Consider the following 18,163-nt stretch of genomic DNA (forward strand, 5'->3'; position numbering starts at 1 on the left):
CAAGTCATGGGGGTTAGGTATCAGTGAATATGTACTATAGCACTTAAGGGTCCTCACTCCCATCTTACTCTCAGATACCTAAGTCCCAGAACTACATGATGTAGGGTAGAGCTTCCTAGCAGGTTGTGACATATGCAGAAAAATGGGTGGGGTCCTCACCGCATATAAAGGCCACATTGATATGGCTTTATGTCTAAGAAGGAAATAATACATCAAAGAGGAGCACAGAAGGGGTTAGAACACTTCAGAGAGGGATGGGAAAGAAGATGGAGTCCAGGTGAGCAGGGAGAAGCTGAGGGAACCTCAGCTTTCACACCAAAATATAGGGAGGACATCAAGGCTCAGAGCTAGGTTGCTTAGGATTAGAGCTTTAGACAAGTCCATCATCACCAAGGCAAGAAGTCCTCTGAAACCAAAAGACCCTCTGGCACTCAGGTTGCTTTATATTCTTTTCTGAGCATCCCCTTTAATTTTCTCAAGATTTTGGTGTTTCTGCCCATCCTAGTGAGACCTGCTTCCCAGAACAAGGCTCTGAGGTGTCTGTAAGCTCTGGAGAAGGGTCTGGTATGGCAAATTCTTTATCATTCTTTATCCCATTGGACCACTAGGAGCCCAGTGTGTTGCAGGCTGAACCAGTTCCCTGGCCCAGCCAGGGCAATGCAGAAGGGAGAGATGGGTTTCATTTATTGAGAGAACACAATTTCTGCTTTTAGAAAAATGATCTTTTATGTGATCCATGATTTATTCATAGAAAAGCACTGTGAGTTCACGTACTTGCTAAAAAAGGGCAACTGTGATACAGAAATGAGAGTGGCTTCTTTTTAACCAACCCATTGGGCTGAGACGTAGGGGCCCTTGGCTGGACAGTAAGACTTGAGTAGTCACAGATGGCAAATATAACTTCTTGGTCAGTTTGGAGTAAAAAAGATGACAGTTTGTCAAAAAAAAAAAAGAAAAAGTAAAGAGGATGAAGTTCTTAGTTCACAGTCTAGCTATACCACCCTTTCCCTATCAACTCTCACCCCCAACTCAGGAACTAAGACATAAAACAGTAAACACCAAGACACTGTAATCCAGCTGACTCTTCTGAATGCCTCTGCTACCTCCTATAACAATTCCAGGCTGAACATCGTGGTCAGGAAGGTAGCAGGAACATGATACTCTGTGGAGCTCTGCCAGGGCTAAGACAGGGCTGCCCACTAGGGCTAGAAATTAGGAAGGGAGAGATTAACTGCAGACCAGCCCTACTTCCCAGGACAAGGCTCAAGTCAGTGAGTAATAAGACTGTGACAAAAGCAGGCAGAGGAAGCTTGAGGTAGAAAGCAGGGGAAGAAAGCAAGTATGGGGCGAGAAGAGAACCATGGAGCTAAAGCAGCCAGTCTGATGGCAGAGGGAGACTGGTGCTTAGAAGTTTGTTTGGTGAGAGAATGAACAGAGGAGGCAGAGAAATGGGGAACAAACGTTTAGCTGGTGAGACAGATTTAAGAGGAATGGGGCAGAGAAATCTGGCAAAAAGAAAGGACACATTCAGGCAGATCCTTAAGCATGAATACACAGACTACATGTAGAAACTAGTGTTCTACATGTAGAAACACACTCAGTCACACATATAAAGACATGGATGCATGGGACAATAAGTTTCAGAGTTGAACTATTGTGAGGTTCAAGCATACACACAGACACAAATGTATTTATACACATGCACTCGTTTGCCCATTTATACATACACACTAAACATGCACAAATGGTGCATTTACACATAGCTGTGCATCCTCACGTGTGCAAAATGTGTATATCCTAACACAGAAACCCACAGTCCAGTATGCACATATTCACACAGGAATACAGCTATAGAACTGACACAGATACACATATTATATGTGCACATACAGACAGGCATGCACAGATATATCTATGCACAGACACAGGAACTTAGCCATACAGATACGCACACACATGATAATGGATGAAACCACACACTCTCTAATGCAAAGATGACCAGAGTAGATGAGTATTATGAACCCAGTGGCTTCCCAGACCTTCATCTTCTCCCTCCACTTGTTTCTCAGGTGTTCAGCAGGCTCCTGAAGAGGCTGTGTGAGGCAGGAGCTTCAATGTCTAAGTCCAGTCCTGGCCTCTGTCCCTCACCCATCACTGGGCTATAAATGCCCTGTCTGTAGGCAGGGGATTCTGCATAGACTAGACTTGGGATTGATTCTAACTGGCCATTTTTCTCCTTGGCAACCCCACTCTTCCACTGCTACCAGCATACACTTTGCAAGGGAAACCTGAGAAATGGTTGTGAGTCTCCTCAGAAAATAAGCATATCCTCCCACCCATAGCTACTTCAAGTGCCCATCAAATCAGAACCAGAATTATAAATAGTTACAACTTTACAATAATTGGCAACACATATGCTATAGTATTTACAGTACCATAAATGTGTCTGTTTCTCTGGTAAGCAATCCCTGAGACGGAACAGTGTTCTGTGTTTGCCAAGGGAGACAGGACATGCAGGATATAGGGGCATGAGGTGGCATGTTGTGGGGTTTCTGGTCGATCTGCAGAGCTCAGCTCATCCATGAACAGTGGGCTATAGCGAGAAGCTTGCCAAGGTAGGCATATCGACTAGAGTTGGACTCTCCCCATCCTTTGCCCTGTGGTCCTTTGGCCTCAGCCATAGGTGCTCAGAGTCCTCTCAGGGTGAACAAATGTTTCAGTGTCCTTGGTCTGACCTGATACTACCTGGGAACTCAGGCTGCCCTGGCAGTGAGCTATCTGCTTTCTCAGCCAAAGCGCTCTCGCACCAGCAGCATCAGCTTTTTCTTGCCTTTGTAGATCTGTTTGAGGTTGTCAATGAACTGGGCAAACTGCAGGTGGCCATCCTGGGGCAGCAGGAAGGTCTCCCGAGCCTTGCTTAGAAACTCAATGAACTCTCCATAGTGGCGAGGGCTGATGTGTGTTAGGCGTGAGTGTGTAGTGTTGATATAGGCATTGATGGTGGCATCCAGCAACTGGCGCAGTGGAGCTTTGTCAGTGGACATGAGCTTTCCAGAGCTGCGGCGGCCTGGGATGCCGGCCAGGCCAGGTGCAGTCACTGTGCAGCGTCGTAGGATGTCTGAAAGCACTGTGGCACAGTGCACACTCTTCACCACCAGGGGGATGAGAGCTGCCAGCTCATTCTTGCCCAGAGAGTGGCTGAGAGCACATGCCCAGAGCACATCATTGATGGCTGGGTGAGTATCCTGGTTGTAGGCCAGGTTAAGATGGCTCATGGCCAATGAGGCCAGCTTGAAGGCACGTAGCGGATAACCACGGAGCTCCATGTAGCGGGCGATGGTGAACAGCTGTGAATGGGTCATGCCACCAGCAGCAGCATCAATGGCAATCTGGTAGGCTGCCTCAAAGGCAATGTGGTCTTTTTCACAGAGTGTAAGGGCTGACAGGGCACAGCTCTGTGGATCCTTCATAGCACATTGCAGGGCCAGTGTGCGAGCACAGGTAGCCAGTTCCTCCCGCTGTGGATAGTCAAGACTGAGGCGCAGGATAGTGGTGTGGGATACAGCTGTGGCAGCTACAATACTAGTAGCCTCAGTAGGGGTGAAGAGTGTGTACCAGCTCTGCAAGATGCTCACCAGGGCCCGCACACCTGTCAGGGAGAGCCTGAGCTCAGCCATGGCCATCTGAGTCCTGATTCAGGTCTGCCCAGATTACCATTGGGATTTCAACTTGGCCTGCAGAGATGAGTTCTCCCTCCTCAGCAACCTTGAGATGATTTGAGGCAAACCAGGGCAAGGGGAGGATCCCAGATAGCCAGACCCTGTTTGGGGTCTCTTCCTATCCCTTCCTTCCCCACGTCAGAGGGTTGAAGGTTTCTGCAGGTGCTCTTAGCCCCAAACAAGGATGGGGCAGTAGAGCCTGGGGTTTGCTTACCCTGAGGCATGGGTTACAGATCTGCCAGAGGTTCTAGCTGAAGTGGGGCCTCTTAAGGTAGAGTCTTGTGCTGGGGCTTTGGGGTTTAGAAAGCGTCCTGAGCCTCCAAGTTGTCTGGGGTTTCTCACAAGCATGGACAGGGATGGGGACCAAACCACTGGACCCACTACCTCCCAAGGGAGCCCTTGAGTAGCAGCTGAAAATTCATTCTCATAGACATGTCTCTGATGAGAGGGTCAAAGTGCTGCTGACATCAGGATATGATGGTAAGGGGGATGGGGGAATGAACAGGATATGGTTCAAGCAGTGAGGACAGGGCTTGGGCTGGGTGAATAGAGGCCATCTTCTACCAGCAGCCCCAACCTTTCTTAGGCCATCAGGAATAGGAATATGAGAGTTCTAAGGATTCACTGTCTTGTCCCAAGAGTACGGCCTAGAAACTCCTTTTCCCTGGGGGTAGAGGGAGGTAGGAGACTCACCCACTTCTGTAGCACAGGTCACCAACCATCGTACCATCTCCCTGCGTCTCCAATTAAGGGTTGATAAGGTCATCCGCATCACCTGGGCACAAAAGAGGCCTTGCCAGTGGGCCATGCCTAACTGTTGTGATCTCTCCTTCCCCTTGCCATTCATTTATGCAACAAATATTTTCTGGTGCTTTAAACAGTGGTTTCTCCCTGATAAAGTGTAAGTTTAATTTCTTTCCCAGCCCTCCCACCAATCAGAGAGGAGGCTTCTCTGATGATCTGCAGAAAGTCCTTATTATCATACCTTGCTTGACTTGTAGGAATAGGGAGGAAGAGAGAAGACAGGGACCCCACAGAGCCTAAAGCTGTATCTTGCTTCTGGCTTCTGGCCTTAACTTAAAAGTGGAGTCCAATTTATGAAATTCTTGCCTTTTCCCTAGTTTAGAACTTGTGTTCTGGGCACAAAGAAGGAACCAGACTTGGTCTATGCCCAGTCTCCTGCAGATCTAATCTTCTGCCAATTGTCACTAGGTCAGAAGTCTAAATTGGAGATGGCTCACTCTTCCTCCATATCTTGCTTCTGGCCTTAACTTAAAAGTGGAGTCCAATTTATGAAATTCTTGTCTTTTCCCTAGTCTAGAACTTGTGTTCTGGGCACAAAGAAGGAACCAGACTTGGTCTATGCCCAGTCTCCCGCAGATCTTATCTTCTGCCAATTGTCACTAGGTCCGAAGTCTAAATTGGGGATGGCTCACTCTTCCTCCATACCTGTAACCCAAGTTCCAGGGCAACGTTGAGCAGGGTGCTGTCAGTACTACTGTCAGTGGGAGCAGCAATCTTGAATGCATCTTGGGCCAGTTTGAAGATAAGGGAGGAAGAATGAATGTGCTTCTGTATTGCTTCCAGAATTGTTCGGAGTCTCAAAGTGTCTCCTATAAGTGCCAAGAAAAGGGGCAGGGTCTGTTTTAAAGTTTTCCTAAACAGTCCGCTGATCACAACAGGTACTGGTTGAACTAGCTGCTATCAATTCATTGAATGCTTCTGAATGCTACTGGCCATTCTGGGTTATCAAGCTGTCTCTACTAAACATAACTGAGGCTCCTTCCTTCCCCAGACCCCATGGTAATCCTATTCTCTCCACCTGTTAATCTGTCTCTACCTAATACCCTCTACCCCCACAATCTTTAGGTACCAGAAATAATTTTCTTGAATACTGAATTTTCAGAGCTACTTATACAGTAGACAGAAAGCCACATTACTGCCAAAAAAGAATGCCAGTCCCACTGTCTGCTTCTCACTACAGCTCCCTGGAGCAAAAAGGAGCTGTGCCACCACTTCCTATTCAGTAAGCAGGGATTCTGTACAAAGCAAAAGGAGTTAAGGAATATAACATATGAAGTGAAGGTTGCTGGATGAAGACAGTAGTGTATGAAAGACTGTTATATCTTATAAAGGTCAAATATGTTAAAGATAGAACAAAAAGTAAGCTTTATGTTTTGCTTTGTAACTGTTGATAAAGTCAGAGGAGAAATTGTATGACTATAGGCTTTGGAGTAAAACACATTGGGGACTGAACCTGGTTCAGCCATTTAAGAGTCTAATTAAACTTCAGGCATGGTGGCTCTTGCCTGTCTGTAATCCCAGCACTTTGGGAGGCTGAAGTGGGTGAATCAATTGAAGTCAGGAGTTCAAGACCAGCCTGGCCAACATGGTGAAACCCTGATTCTATTAAAAAAATACAAAAATTAGTCAGGCATGGTGGCGTGCACCTGTAGTCCCAGCTACTCAGGAGGCTGAGGCAGGAGAATCACTTGAATCTGGGAGGCGGAGGTTGCAGTGAGCCAAGATTGAGTCACTGTATTACAGCCTGGATGACACAGCAAGACTCTGTCTCAAAAAAAAAAAAAAGTTCAATAACTTCATTTACAAAATGTAAATAATAACCTTTAGGATTGTTGTGAGAATTATAAACAATTTGTAATATTCTATGATTCTATTTTTATAAAAAATAAGATACATAGTATATGTGCATATATATGAATAGAAAATCTCCAGGAATGTTTATACCAATGTCTTATTAATAGTTGTTTCTGGGTGCTAGGATTATGCAAGAGATTTCCTTTATTATTCTATTATCTTTAAAAATGATTTTTTAAGTTAATAGACTATGTCTTTAGAGCAGTTTCAGGTTTACTGGAAATTGATCAGATAGTACAGAGAGTTCCCATATATCCCCTATTATTAACATCTTATATCAGTGTGGTATGTTTGATAAACCAATAAGTACAGTAATCCCTCAGCATCTGTGGGGATTGATTCCATGACTGCCCTTGGATACCAAAATCTGAGGATGCTCAGTCTCTCATAACCTACCATACCTTCCCATATACTTTAAATCACCTCTAGATTACTTATAATATCGAATAGAATGCCTATACATCATATCATGTGAATTCAATATAGTACCCTTGTGCCCAACAAATTAAAGTTTTGCTTTTTGAAACTTTGAGGATTTTTTTTCCTGAATATTTTTGATCCATGGTTTGTTGAATTCACGGATGCAGAACCCACAGACATAGAGGGCTGACTGTACATTATTAATAGTATGGTACATTTGATGAACCAATATTTATATATTATTAACTCAAATCCACAGTTTACATTAGGGTTCATTCTGTGTTATACAGTTGTATGGGTTTTGACAAATGTATGTTATTAATCCATGATTATAGTGTCATATAGAACAGTTTCATTTCTTCTTTTTTTTTTTTTTTGAGACAGAGTTTTGCTTTGTCGCCAGGCGCCAGGCTGGAGTGCAGTGGCGCAATCTTGGCTCAATACAACCTCCACCTCCCAAGTTCAAGCAATTCTCCTGCCTCAGCCTCCCAAGTAGCTGGGACTACAGGTGCATGCCACCACACCCAGCTAATTTTTGCATTTTTTAGTAGAGACAGGGTTTCACCATGTTAGCCAGGATGGTTTCGATCTTTTGACCTTGTGACCTGCCTGCCTGGGCCTCCCAAAGTGCTAAGATTACAGGCATAAGCCACTGCGCCCGGCAGAATAGTTTCACTCTCTAAAAATCTCCTGTTTTCTATCTGTTCATTTCTTTCCTGTTCATTCCTTTCTCCATTCCCTCTGATTCCCTGGCAACTATTAATCTTTTTACTGTCTTCATAGTTTTGCCTTTACCAGAGTATCATATACTTGGAAGCATACAGTAAGTAGCCTTTTCAGACTGGCTTTTTTCTTTCTTCTATTTATTTTAACTTAAAGACCAGTGTGATAACACAGATTGGCTTCTTAGAATATGCAATACATATTTAAGGTTCCTCTGTATCTTTTTTTTTCCCCTCAGAGATTACAACCAAAACTTCCATGTCTTTTGTGTGTGTGTGTGTGTGTGTGTGTGTGTGTGTGGCTTGAGAAGCCACGACTTTTTATTTAGAAATAACAATCAATTCTTTGGATATACCACAATTTGTTTATCCATTCACCTTTTGAAGAACATCTTGGTTGCTTCCAGTTTGGAGCAATTATAAATAAAGATGCTATAAACATTCATGTGCAGGTTTTTGTGTAGACATGTTTTCAAACAGGATAAATACCTAGGAGCACGACTGTTGATCATACAGTAAGACTATGTTGAGCTTTATTTTTTTTTAAAAAAAGACCAAACTGTCTTCTAAAATAGCTGTACCATTTTGCATTCCCACCAGCAATGAATAAGAGTTGCTATTGTTCCATATCCTTGACAGCGTTTGGTGCTGCCAGTGTTTTGGATTTTAGCCATCCTAGTATTGTGTAATGATATCTCACTGTAGTTTTAATTTGTAATTCACTAATGACATATAATGTTGAGCATTATTTCATATGCTTGTTTGTTATCTGTATATCTTCTTTGGTGTGGTGTCTCTCCAAATCTTTAGCCCATTTTAAAATTGAGTTGTTTTCTTATTGTTGAGTTTTAAGAGTTTTTTGTATGTTTGGGATATAAGTCCTTTATCAGATATGTTTTTCAATATTTTTTCCCAGTATGCTTGTATTTTAATTTTCTTTAGTTCTTCTTTTTTTTTGAGACAGAATCTCAGTCTTGTCACCCAGGCTGGAGTGCAACGGCATGATCTTGACTCACTGCAACCTCTGCCTCTTGGGTTAGAGTGATTCTCCTTCCTCATTCTCCTGAGTATCTGGGACTATGACTACAGGAATACTCCACCACTCCTGTCTTTTTTTTTTTTTTTTTTTTTTTGGTATTTTTAGTAGACACAGGGTTTCACCATGTTGGCCAGGCTGGTCTCGAACTCCTGACCTCAGGTGATCCGGCCACCTTCCCAAAGTGCTGGGATTATAGGCGTGAGCCACCATGCCTGGCCTCTTTATAGTTTTTCATGGGTATAAGTTCTGAATTTTAATGAATTCAAACTACTCATTTTTTTTCTTTCATGATTGTGCTTTTGGTGTTGTATCTAAAAAGTCATCGTCAAACCCAAAATTACCTAAATTCTCTTTTTTTTTTAGATAAAATTTATAGTGCTAATTGCTGGTAACAAATTACCTAAATTTTCTCCTAGATTATCCCTTAGAATTTTTTTTTTCTGAGACAGAGTCTTACTCTGTCACCCAGGCTGAAGTGCAATGGTGTGATCTCGGCTCACTGCAATTTCTGCCTCAAGCAATTCTCCTGCCTCAGCCTCCCGAGTAGCTGGGATTACAGGTGCGTGACACCATGCCCAGCTAATTTTTGTATTTTTAGTAGAGATGGGATTTCACCATGTTGGCCAGGCTGGTCTTAAACTCCTGACCTCTGATGATCCGCTCACCTTGGCTTCCCAAAGTGCTGGGATTACAGGTGTGAGCCACTGTGTCTGGCCATCCTCTAGAAATTTTATAGTTTTGTGTTTTACCTTTAGGTCTATGATCCATTTTGAATTAATTTTTGTGAAAGGTCTAAGGTGTCTGTATTAATTTCTTTTTGCTTGTCAATGTCCAGATTTTCTAGCACCATTTGCTGAAAAGACAATCTTTCACTCCTTTCTCAGTATTAGTTGACTATATTTGTGTGAGTCTATTGCTGAGCTTTCAATTTTGTTCCACCGATCTATTTGTCAGTTTTTTCAAAGTACCACAATGTCTTGATTACTCTAATATTATAATAAGTGTTTCCATTGGGTAGTGTCTGGCCTCTGACTTGTTCTTTTTCAGTATTATGTTGGCTATTCTAGGTCTTTTCCTTTTCCACATAAAGTTTAGAAAGAGTTTGTTGATAGGCACAAAATAAATTGCTGGGATTTTGATTGGGATTGTGTTAAATCTATAGACCAAGTTGGGAAGAACTGGCTTCCTAATATACAGTCTTATTATCCATGAACATGGACTATTTCTATTTATTTAGATAATCTTTGATTTTTTCAGTTTTACAGTTTTCCTCATATTGATCTTGTACATATTTTGTTAGATTTATTCCTAAGTATTTCATTTTTGGGGTGCAAATATAAATGGTACTGTGATTTTAATTTCAAATTCCAATTGTTGTTTGCTGGCATATAGGAAAACAATTGAATTGTGTGTGTATGTATATATGTCTGTGTGTGTGTGTGAATATTCGTGTATATATACACGTATATATACACATACACATTTTTTTTTTTTGAGATGGAGACTCGCTCTGTTGCCAGGCTGGAGTGCAATGGTGCGATCTTGGCTCACTGCAACTTCTGCCTCCTGGGTTCAAGCAATTCTCCTGCCTCAGCCTCCTGAGTACCTGGAACTACAGGTGTGTGCCACCATGCCCAGCTAATTTTTGTATTTTTTAGTAGAGATGGGTTTCACTATGTTGACCAGGATGGTCTCGATCTCTTGACCTCGTGATCTGCCTGCCTTGGCCTCTGAAAGTGCTGAGATTACAGGCATGAGCCTGAATTCTGTATATTAATCTTATACGCTGAAAACTTGCTATAATTACTTGTTCCAGTTTTTTAAAAAAACTGATCCTTTGAGATTCATACATAGTCAATCATGTAATTTGTGAACAAAGACAGTTTTATTTCTTCCTTTTCAATATGTACAAACAATTCCTGGCTTACAATTATTTCACTTAAGAATTTTTGACCTTATGATGGGTTTATTGGGACTTAACTCTGTCAGGGAACATCTGTATATCATTTATTTCCTTTTCCTATCTTATTGTATTAGTTAGGAAAGTCTAGTATGATGCTGAATACAAGTGGCAAGAGGGAACATTCTTGTCTTATTCCTGATCTTAAAGGGAAAGCATCTAGTTTCTCACCATTAAGTATAACAGTAGTTAGTTGTAGGTTTTTATTTTTTATCTTTAAGACAGGCTCTCACTCTTTTGCCCAGGCTGGAGTGCAGTAGTACAATCACGGTTCACTGAAGCCTTGACTTTCCAGGCTCAAGTGATCCTCCTACCTCAGCCTCCCAAGTGGCTGGAACTACAGGGTTGTGCTCATCACAACTGCCTATTTTTTACTTTTTAGTAGCAATGAAGTCTTGCTGTTGCCAAGGCTGGTCTTGAACTCCCAGGCTCAAGTATCCCTCTCATCTTGGCCTCCCAAAGTGCTAGGATTGATTACAGGTGTGAGCCACCACATCTAACCATAGGTTTTTTGTAGAAGTTCTTTATCAAGTTGAGACAGTTCTCTATTCCTAGTTTGCTAAGTTTTTTTTTTTTTTTAGATTATGAATGAGTGTCAGTTATGCTTTTACTACATTTATTGATGATATGACTTTTCTTCTTTGCCTGTGGAAAGAAGAAATTCCATTAATTCCATTAATGGATTTCATTAATTGATTTTCAAGGGTTGAGACAACTTACATACCTGAAATAAATCCTACTTGTGGTTCTTTTTTTTTTTTTTTTTTTTTTGAGACAGTCTCATTTCGTTACCAGGTGCCAGGCTGGAGCGCAGTGACACGATCACAGCTCACTGCAACCTCCACCTCCTGGGTTCAAGCAATTTTCCTGCCTCAGCCTCCCGAGTAGCTGGGACTACTGGCACGCACCACCACACCCAGCTAATTTTTGTATTTTTAGTAGAGACAGGGTTTCATCATGTTGGCCAGGATGGTCTCAATCTCTTTACCTCATGATCCACCAACCTCGGCCTCCCAAAGTGCTGGGATTATAGGCGTGAGCCACTGCGCCAGGCCAGTTCATTCTTTTTATATACTGTTGGGTTTGATTTGCTAAAATTTGTTCAGGATTTTTGCATTTATGTTTGTGAGTCATACTGATCTGTAGTTTTCCTTTCTTGTTATCTAATTTTGTTTTTACAGTAATGCTGGCCTCATAGAGTAAGAAAGTATCTCCTCTGATTCTATTTTCTGGAAGAGACTTTAGAGAATCAGTATCATTTATTCCTTAAATATTTGGTAGAACTCACCAGTGAAATAATGAGCCTGGCACTTTCTGTTTTGGAAGGTTATTCTTAATTCAATTCTTTAACAAATATAGGCCTATTCAGATTATTTATTTCTCCTTCTGTGAGTTTTGGTAGATTGTGTTTTTCAAAAAATTCATCCATCTAATCATCTAAGTTATCAAATTTGTGGGGATAGAGTTGTTCAAAATATTTATTATCCTTTTAACGTCCAAGGGATCAGTACTGATGGCCCCTCTTTCATTTATTATATTAGTAATTTATGTCTCCTCTCTTTTTTTTTCTGGTTAGCCTAAAGGCTTATCAATTTTATCGATCTTTTCAAAGAACCAGTTTTGCTTTTATTGATTTTGCTTATGGTTTTTCTATTTTCAATTTCACTGATTTCTGCTCTAATGATTGTTATTTATTTCTTCTGCTAACTTTAGATTTACATTGCTCTTCTTTCACCATTTTCCCAATGTGGAAGCTTAACTTACACTGATTGTTATTCTTTATCTATTTTACTAATGTGCAAGCTTAGATTATTGATTTTATTTTATCATTATTTTTATTTTTAAACTTTTTTTTTGAGACAATCTTGCTCTGTCACCCAGGCTGGAGTGGCACGATCTCAGCTCACTGCAACGTCTGCCTCCTGGCTCAAGTGATTCTCCTGCCTTAGTCAGGCTCCTGATTAGCAAGGATTACAGGTGCCTGCCACCACACCTGGCTAATTTTTGCATTTTTGTAGAGACAGGGTTTCTCCATGTTGGTCAGTCTGGTCTTGAACTCCTGACCTCAGGTGATCTGCCTCGGCCTCCCAAAGTGCTGGGATTCGAGGCATGAGCCACTGCACTCAGCCTATTTTTTGAGAAAAGGTGTTATTCTGTTGCCTAGGCTGGAATGCAGTGGTAGGATCATAGCTCACTTCAGCCTTGACCTCCCAGGCTCAAGTGGTCCTCCTACCTCAGCCTCCCAAGCCACTGGGATTATGGGTGTGAGCCATCATGCCTGGCTCTTTTCACTTTCTTTCTTTTTTGTTTTGAGATGGAGTCTCATATTGCCCCGGCTGGAGGGCAGTGGCATGACCATGGCTCACCGCAACCTCTGTCTCCAGGTTCAAGCGATTCTCCTGCCTTAGCCTCTGGAGCAGCTGGAACCATAGGCATGCGCCACCACGCCCAGCTAATTTTTGTATTTTTAGTAGAGGCAGGGTTTCTCCATGTTGGCCAGGCTGGTCTCGAACTCCTGACCTCAGGTGCTCTGCCCACCTCGGCCTCCCAAAGTGCTGGGATTACAGGCTTGAGCCACCACGCTTGGCCGCTCTTTTCACTTGCTTGATAATGCTCTTTGATGCACACAAAATTTCAATTTTGATGAAGTGTAATTTATCTCTCTCTCCTGTGTGTGTGTGTGTGTATTTTTTTTTTTTTGGTTGCTCATGCTTTTGATGTCATAGCTAAGAATCCATTGGCTTACCCAAGGTCATGAAGATTTACTCCTGTATTTTCTTATAAGAATTTTATGGCTTTAGCGTTTATATATTTAGGTTATTGACTCCATCTCTACTTTTTTTTTTTTTTTTTTTTTAGAGACAGAGTTTCGTTCTTGTTGCCCAGGCTGGAGTGCAATGGTGTGATCTCGGCTCAGCACAACCTCTGCCTCCTGGGTTCAAGTGATTCTCCTGCCTCAGGCTCTTGAGTACCTGGAATTACAGGCATGAACCAACATGCTTGGCTAATTTTGTATTTTTAGTAGAGACCTGGTTTCTCCACGTTGGTCAGGCTGGTCTCAAACTCCCAACCTCAGGTGATTCACCCACATCGGCCTCCCAAAGTGCTGGGATTACAGACATGAGCCACCGTGCCCAGCCTCCATATCTACTTTTAATCTATCTGTGTTTTTATAGTTAAAATGGATTTCTTATAGACACCATATAGTTGAGTTTCAAAAACGTTTCTCCACACCTTTGTCAACACAATTTTTTAACAAAAATTTTCTTTGGTGACTGGGTATAGTGGCTCATGCCTGTAATCCCAGCACTTTGGGAGGCCAATGTGAGTGGATCACTTGAGGTCAGGAGTTCAAGATCAGCCTGGACAACATGGCAAAACCCCATCTCCACTAAAAATACAAAAATTAGTTGGGCATGGTGGTGTGCATCTGTAATCCTAGCTCCTTGGGAGGCTGAGGCAGGAGAATCGTTTGAACCCAGGAGGCGGAGGTTGCAGTGAGCTGAGATCGTGCCACTGCACTTCAGCCTGGGTGACAGAGCAAGACTATGTCTCAAAATAATAATAATTCGTTTTGACTAGTTGTGGTGGCTCACACCTGTAATCCCAGCACTTTGGGAGGCCAAGGTGGGAAGATTACTTGAGGCCAGAAGTTCAAGACCAGGGTAACATAGTGAGACCTTGTCTCTATTAAAAAATTAAATTAAATTTAAAAATCCTTTTATTCAGAATTTTACTTATGGGAAAGTTTGAAGAATCGAACAGAGTTTTTTTTTCTTCTCTCTGAACCATTTGAAAGTAAGTGACTTGATGCCCCATCACTCCAGACTATTGTAATATATATTTCCTACAAAGACAGTCTTCTACATACCCGCAAGACAACCATCAAAAGCAGCAAATTAACAGATATATTCCTACCATCTACCACAGACCACATTCAATTTCCACCAGTTGTCCCCAAAATGTCTTTTATAGCAAAAATATTTTATACAAGTTCACGTATTGCATTTAGTTTGTCATGTGTCTTTAAGTCTTCTTCAATTTGGAAAAATTTCCCCATCTTTCCTTGATATTCATGATCTTGACACTTTGGCAGACTAGTTATTTTGTAGTATGTCCTTCAATTTTAGTATTCCTGATGTTTTCTTATTAGATATATATTTGCACTTTTGGCTGTAATGTCACAGAAGTAATGATGAGTTCTTACTGTTTCCTATCAGGTACTCTATGTTTTTGACTTTATCCATTTCTGATGATATTAATTGTGATCAGTTGATTAAAGTGGTGTGGGCCAGCTTCTCTAAAGTTACACATTTTTCCTTTATGATTGGTAAGTATTTTGTGAAGAGATACCTTGAGCCTATATGAATATCTGTTCTTCAAATGTTCATGCACTAGCTTTGAATTCATTGATACTTTCTGACTGCAGCTATTGTAGGTATCTCATGTAAGTCGAATCATACAATATTTATCCTTTGTGTCTAGCTTATTTCACTTAGCATGTTCTCTCTCTCTCTCTCTCTCTATATATATATATATATACCACATTTTATTTATCCATTCATCTGTTGATGAACATTTAGCTATTATGAATAATGTTTCTTCAGTCTGAGATGAGTTTGAGGTTAAACAAATGAATTAAAAAAAGAAAAGAAAAGAATAATATTTCTATAACACTGTTGTACAACTATCTGTTTGAGTCCCTGCTTGCAATTCTTTTTGGTATATAGCCGGTTCATTTTTTTTCTGCCTACCTAGTATTTATATATTATTTATTTTTTTAGAGACAGGGTCTCACTTTCTTACCCAGGCAGTGGCATGATGATAGCTCACTGTAACCTCCAACTCCTGGGCTCAAGCAATCCTCTTGCTTTAGCCTCCTGAGTAGCTGGGACTACAGGCGCATGCCACTGTGCCCAACTCATTTTTGCATTTTTAGTAGAGACAGGGTTTTGCCACGTTGGTTAGGCTGGTCTCAAACTCCTAACTTCAGGTGACCCGCCTGCATTGGCCTCCCAAAGTTCTGGGATTACAGGCATGAGCCACTGTGCCCAGCCCTGGCTTTATTTATTCTTAAGTGAGCTTTGATAATTTTGTTTTTGAAGGAGTTAGTCCATTTTATCTGTGTTATTGAATTTACTGGCATAAAACTGTTTGTAATATTCTCCTATTACCATTTTGATGTCTTTAGAATCTGTAGTGATGCCACCTTTCTCATTCCTGCTATTGGTCATCTCTGCCTTGTATCTCTCCTTTTTTTCTGATCAGTCTAGACAGGAATTTCAATTTCATCTTTTCTTTTCTTTTCTTTTTTGAGATAGAGTCTTGCTCTGTCGCCCAGGCTGGAGTGCAATGGTGTGATCTCGGCTCACTGCAACTTCTGATTCCTGGGTTCAAGCAATTCTCCCTGCCTCAGCCTCCTGAGTAGCTGGGATTACAGGCACCCGCCACCACGTGAGGCTAATTTACTTTTTTGAAACAAAGTCTGGCTCTATTGCCAGGATGGAGTGCAGTGGCGCCATCTTGGCTCACTGCAATCTCCACTTTCCAAGTTGAAGTGATTCTCCTGCCTCAGCCTCCTGAGTTGCTGGGACTATAGGCATATACTACCATGCCCAGCTAATTTTTGTATTTTTTAGTAGAGATGGGGTTTTAACATGTTGGCCAGAATGGTCTCAATCTCTTGACCTTGTGATCTGCCCATCTCGGCCTCCCAAAGTGCTGGGATTACAGTTGTGAGCCACTACACCCAACATAATTTTTGTATTTTTTAGTCCAGATGGGGTTTCACCATGTTGGTCAGCCTGGTCTTGAACTCCTGACCTCAAGCAATCTGTCTGCCTTGGCCTCCCAAAGTGCTGGGATTACAGGTGTGAGCCACCACACCCGGCCTTAATTGATTTTTTCAAAGAATCAGCTTTTGGTTTCATTGATTATTCTCTATTTCATTGATTTTTTAAATTTTATTTATCTATTTATTTATTTAGAGATGGAAAGAATCAGCTTTTGGTTTCATTAATTATTCTCTATTTCATCATTGATTTTTAAAATTTTATTTATTTACTTATTTATTTACTTAGAGATGGAGTCTTACTCTGTTGGCCAGGCTGGAGTGCAGTGGTGTGATCTTGGCTCACCATAGCCTCCATCTCCTGTGTTCAGATGATTCTCGTACCTCAGCCTCCTGAGTAGCTGGGATTATAGGCCTGTGCCACCATGCCCAGTTAATTTTTTGTGTGTTTTTATTAGAGATGGAGTTTTGCCATGCTGACCAGCTGATCTTAAACTCCTGGCTTCAACTGATCTACCTTATTTGGCCTCCCAAAGTGCTGGGATTACTGGCATGAGCCACTGCACCTGTCTGCTCTGATCTTCATTATTTCCTTTCTTATGCTTACCTTGGGTTTTCTTTTTCTGATTTCTTAAAATGAAATCTGAGATCACTGATTTGAAGCCTTTTTCATTTATAAGTAAAACCTTAGCTACATTCCACAAATTTTGACTTGTGTTTTCATTTTAATTTTCAATTAGTCAAAACATTTTCTAATTTTCTTGTGATTTTTTTTCCTTTGGTCCATGAGTAATATACAGGTATGTGGTTTAATTTTTAAAAACTTAAGATATTTTCTAAATATCTTTTATTATTGATTTCTAATTGCACTGTGGTTGTCTGAAAAATATTTTTAGTTCATCTCTCTCTCTCTCTCTCTCTCTCTTTTTAAGAGTCACGGTCTTCTCTGTCACCCAGGTTGGAGTACAGTATGATGATGGTAGCCTACTGCAGTCTTTAACTCCTGGGCTCAAGCAATACTTCCACCTTAGCCTACTGAGTAGCCGGGACTACAGGTGCTTGCCAGTACAACTGGCTAATTTTTAAAATTTTTATAAAGATGGGGTCTTGCTATGTTGCCCAGGCTACTCTCAAACTCCTTGTCTCAGGTGATCCTTCTGCCTTGGCCTCCTAAAGTGCTGGGATTACAGATGTAAGCCACTACACCTGCCTCATCTTTGTTTTTGAAATATATTTTCATTGGTATAAAATTCTAGTTTGACAGTTTTTGAGTTTTTTTTGAGACAGTCTTACTCTGTCATCCAGGAAGGAGTGCAGTGGCACAATCTTGGCTCACCACAACCTCTGCCTCCCAGGTTCAAGTGATTCTCGTGCCTTAGCCTCCTGAGTAGCTGGGACTACAGGTGTGCACTACCATGCCCAGCTAATTTTTGTATTTTTAGTAGAGATGGGGTTTCGTCATGTTGGCCAAGCTGGTCTCGAACTCCTGACCTCAGGTGACCCAGCCGCCTGGGCCTCCCACAATGCCGGGATTACAGGCATGAACCACCATGCCTGGCCTGATAATTTTTTGGTTAAGTACTTTAAGGGATCCGCCCCCACCACTGTTTTCTGGCTTACATTGTTTCTAATGAGAAATCTGTTCTCATACTTGTTTTTTTGTCTTTTGTCTATAATGCATCTTTTTTACTCTGCTTTTAAGTAAGATTTTCTCTTCTATTATTGGTTTTAAGAATTTTGGTTATGATGTGCCTTGGTATAGTTTTCTTCATGTTTATTATGCTTGTGGTTCATTGAGTTCCTTGTATCTGAAGTCCTCCTCCTTAACCAGCTTGGAATCTGACACTCCATGCA

The 18,163-nt window shown here is 41.4% G+C and overlaps 1 protein-coding gene across 2 annotated transcripts in view; it reads right to left on the reverse strand.

Annotated features, from left to right (window-relative positions):
• Window positions 1-700: 700 nt before the first annotated feature.
• ZSWIM5 (zinc finger SWIM-type containing 5) overlaps window positions 701-18,163 on the reverse strand; it is a 211,172-nt gene continuing 193,709 nt past the window's right edge. For both annotated transcript variants that reach the window (XM_035251261.3, XM_035251260.3), the window contains exons 12-14: window positions 5,169-5,332; window positions 4,413-4,494; window positions 701-3,649 (exon numbers count right to left, since the gene is read on the reverse strand). In XM_035251261.3, coding sequence (XP_035107152.1) covers window positions 2,787-3,649; window positions 4,413-4,494; window positions 5,169-5,332 — 1,109 coding nt within the window. In that variant the 3' untranslated portion in view covers window positions 701-2,786. The remainder of the gene's footprint in view (window positions 3,650-4,412; window positions 4,495-5,168; window positions 5,333-18,163) is intronic.

The sequence above is a fragment of the Callithrix jacchus genome, chromosome 7, assembly GCF_049354715.1.
Source record: "Callithrix jacchus isolate 240 chromosome 7, calJac240_pri, whole genome shotgun sequence".
Taxonomy (NCBI): Eukaryota; Metazoa; Chordata; class Mammalia; order Primates; family Cebidae; genus Callithrix; species Callithrix jacchus.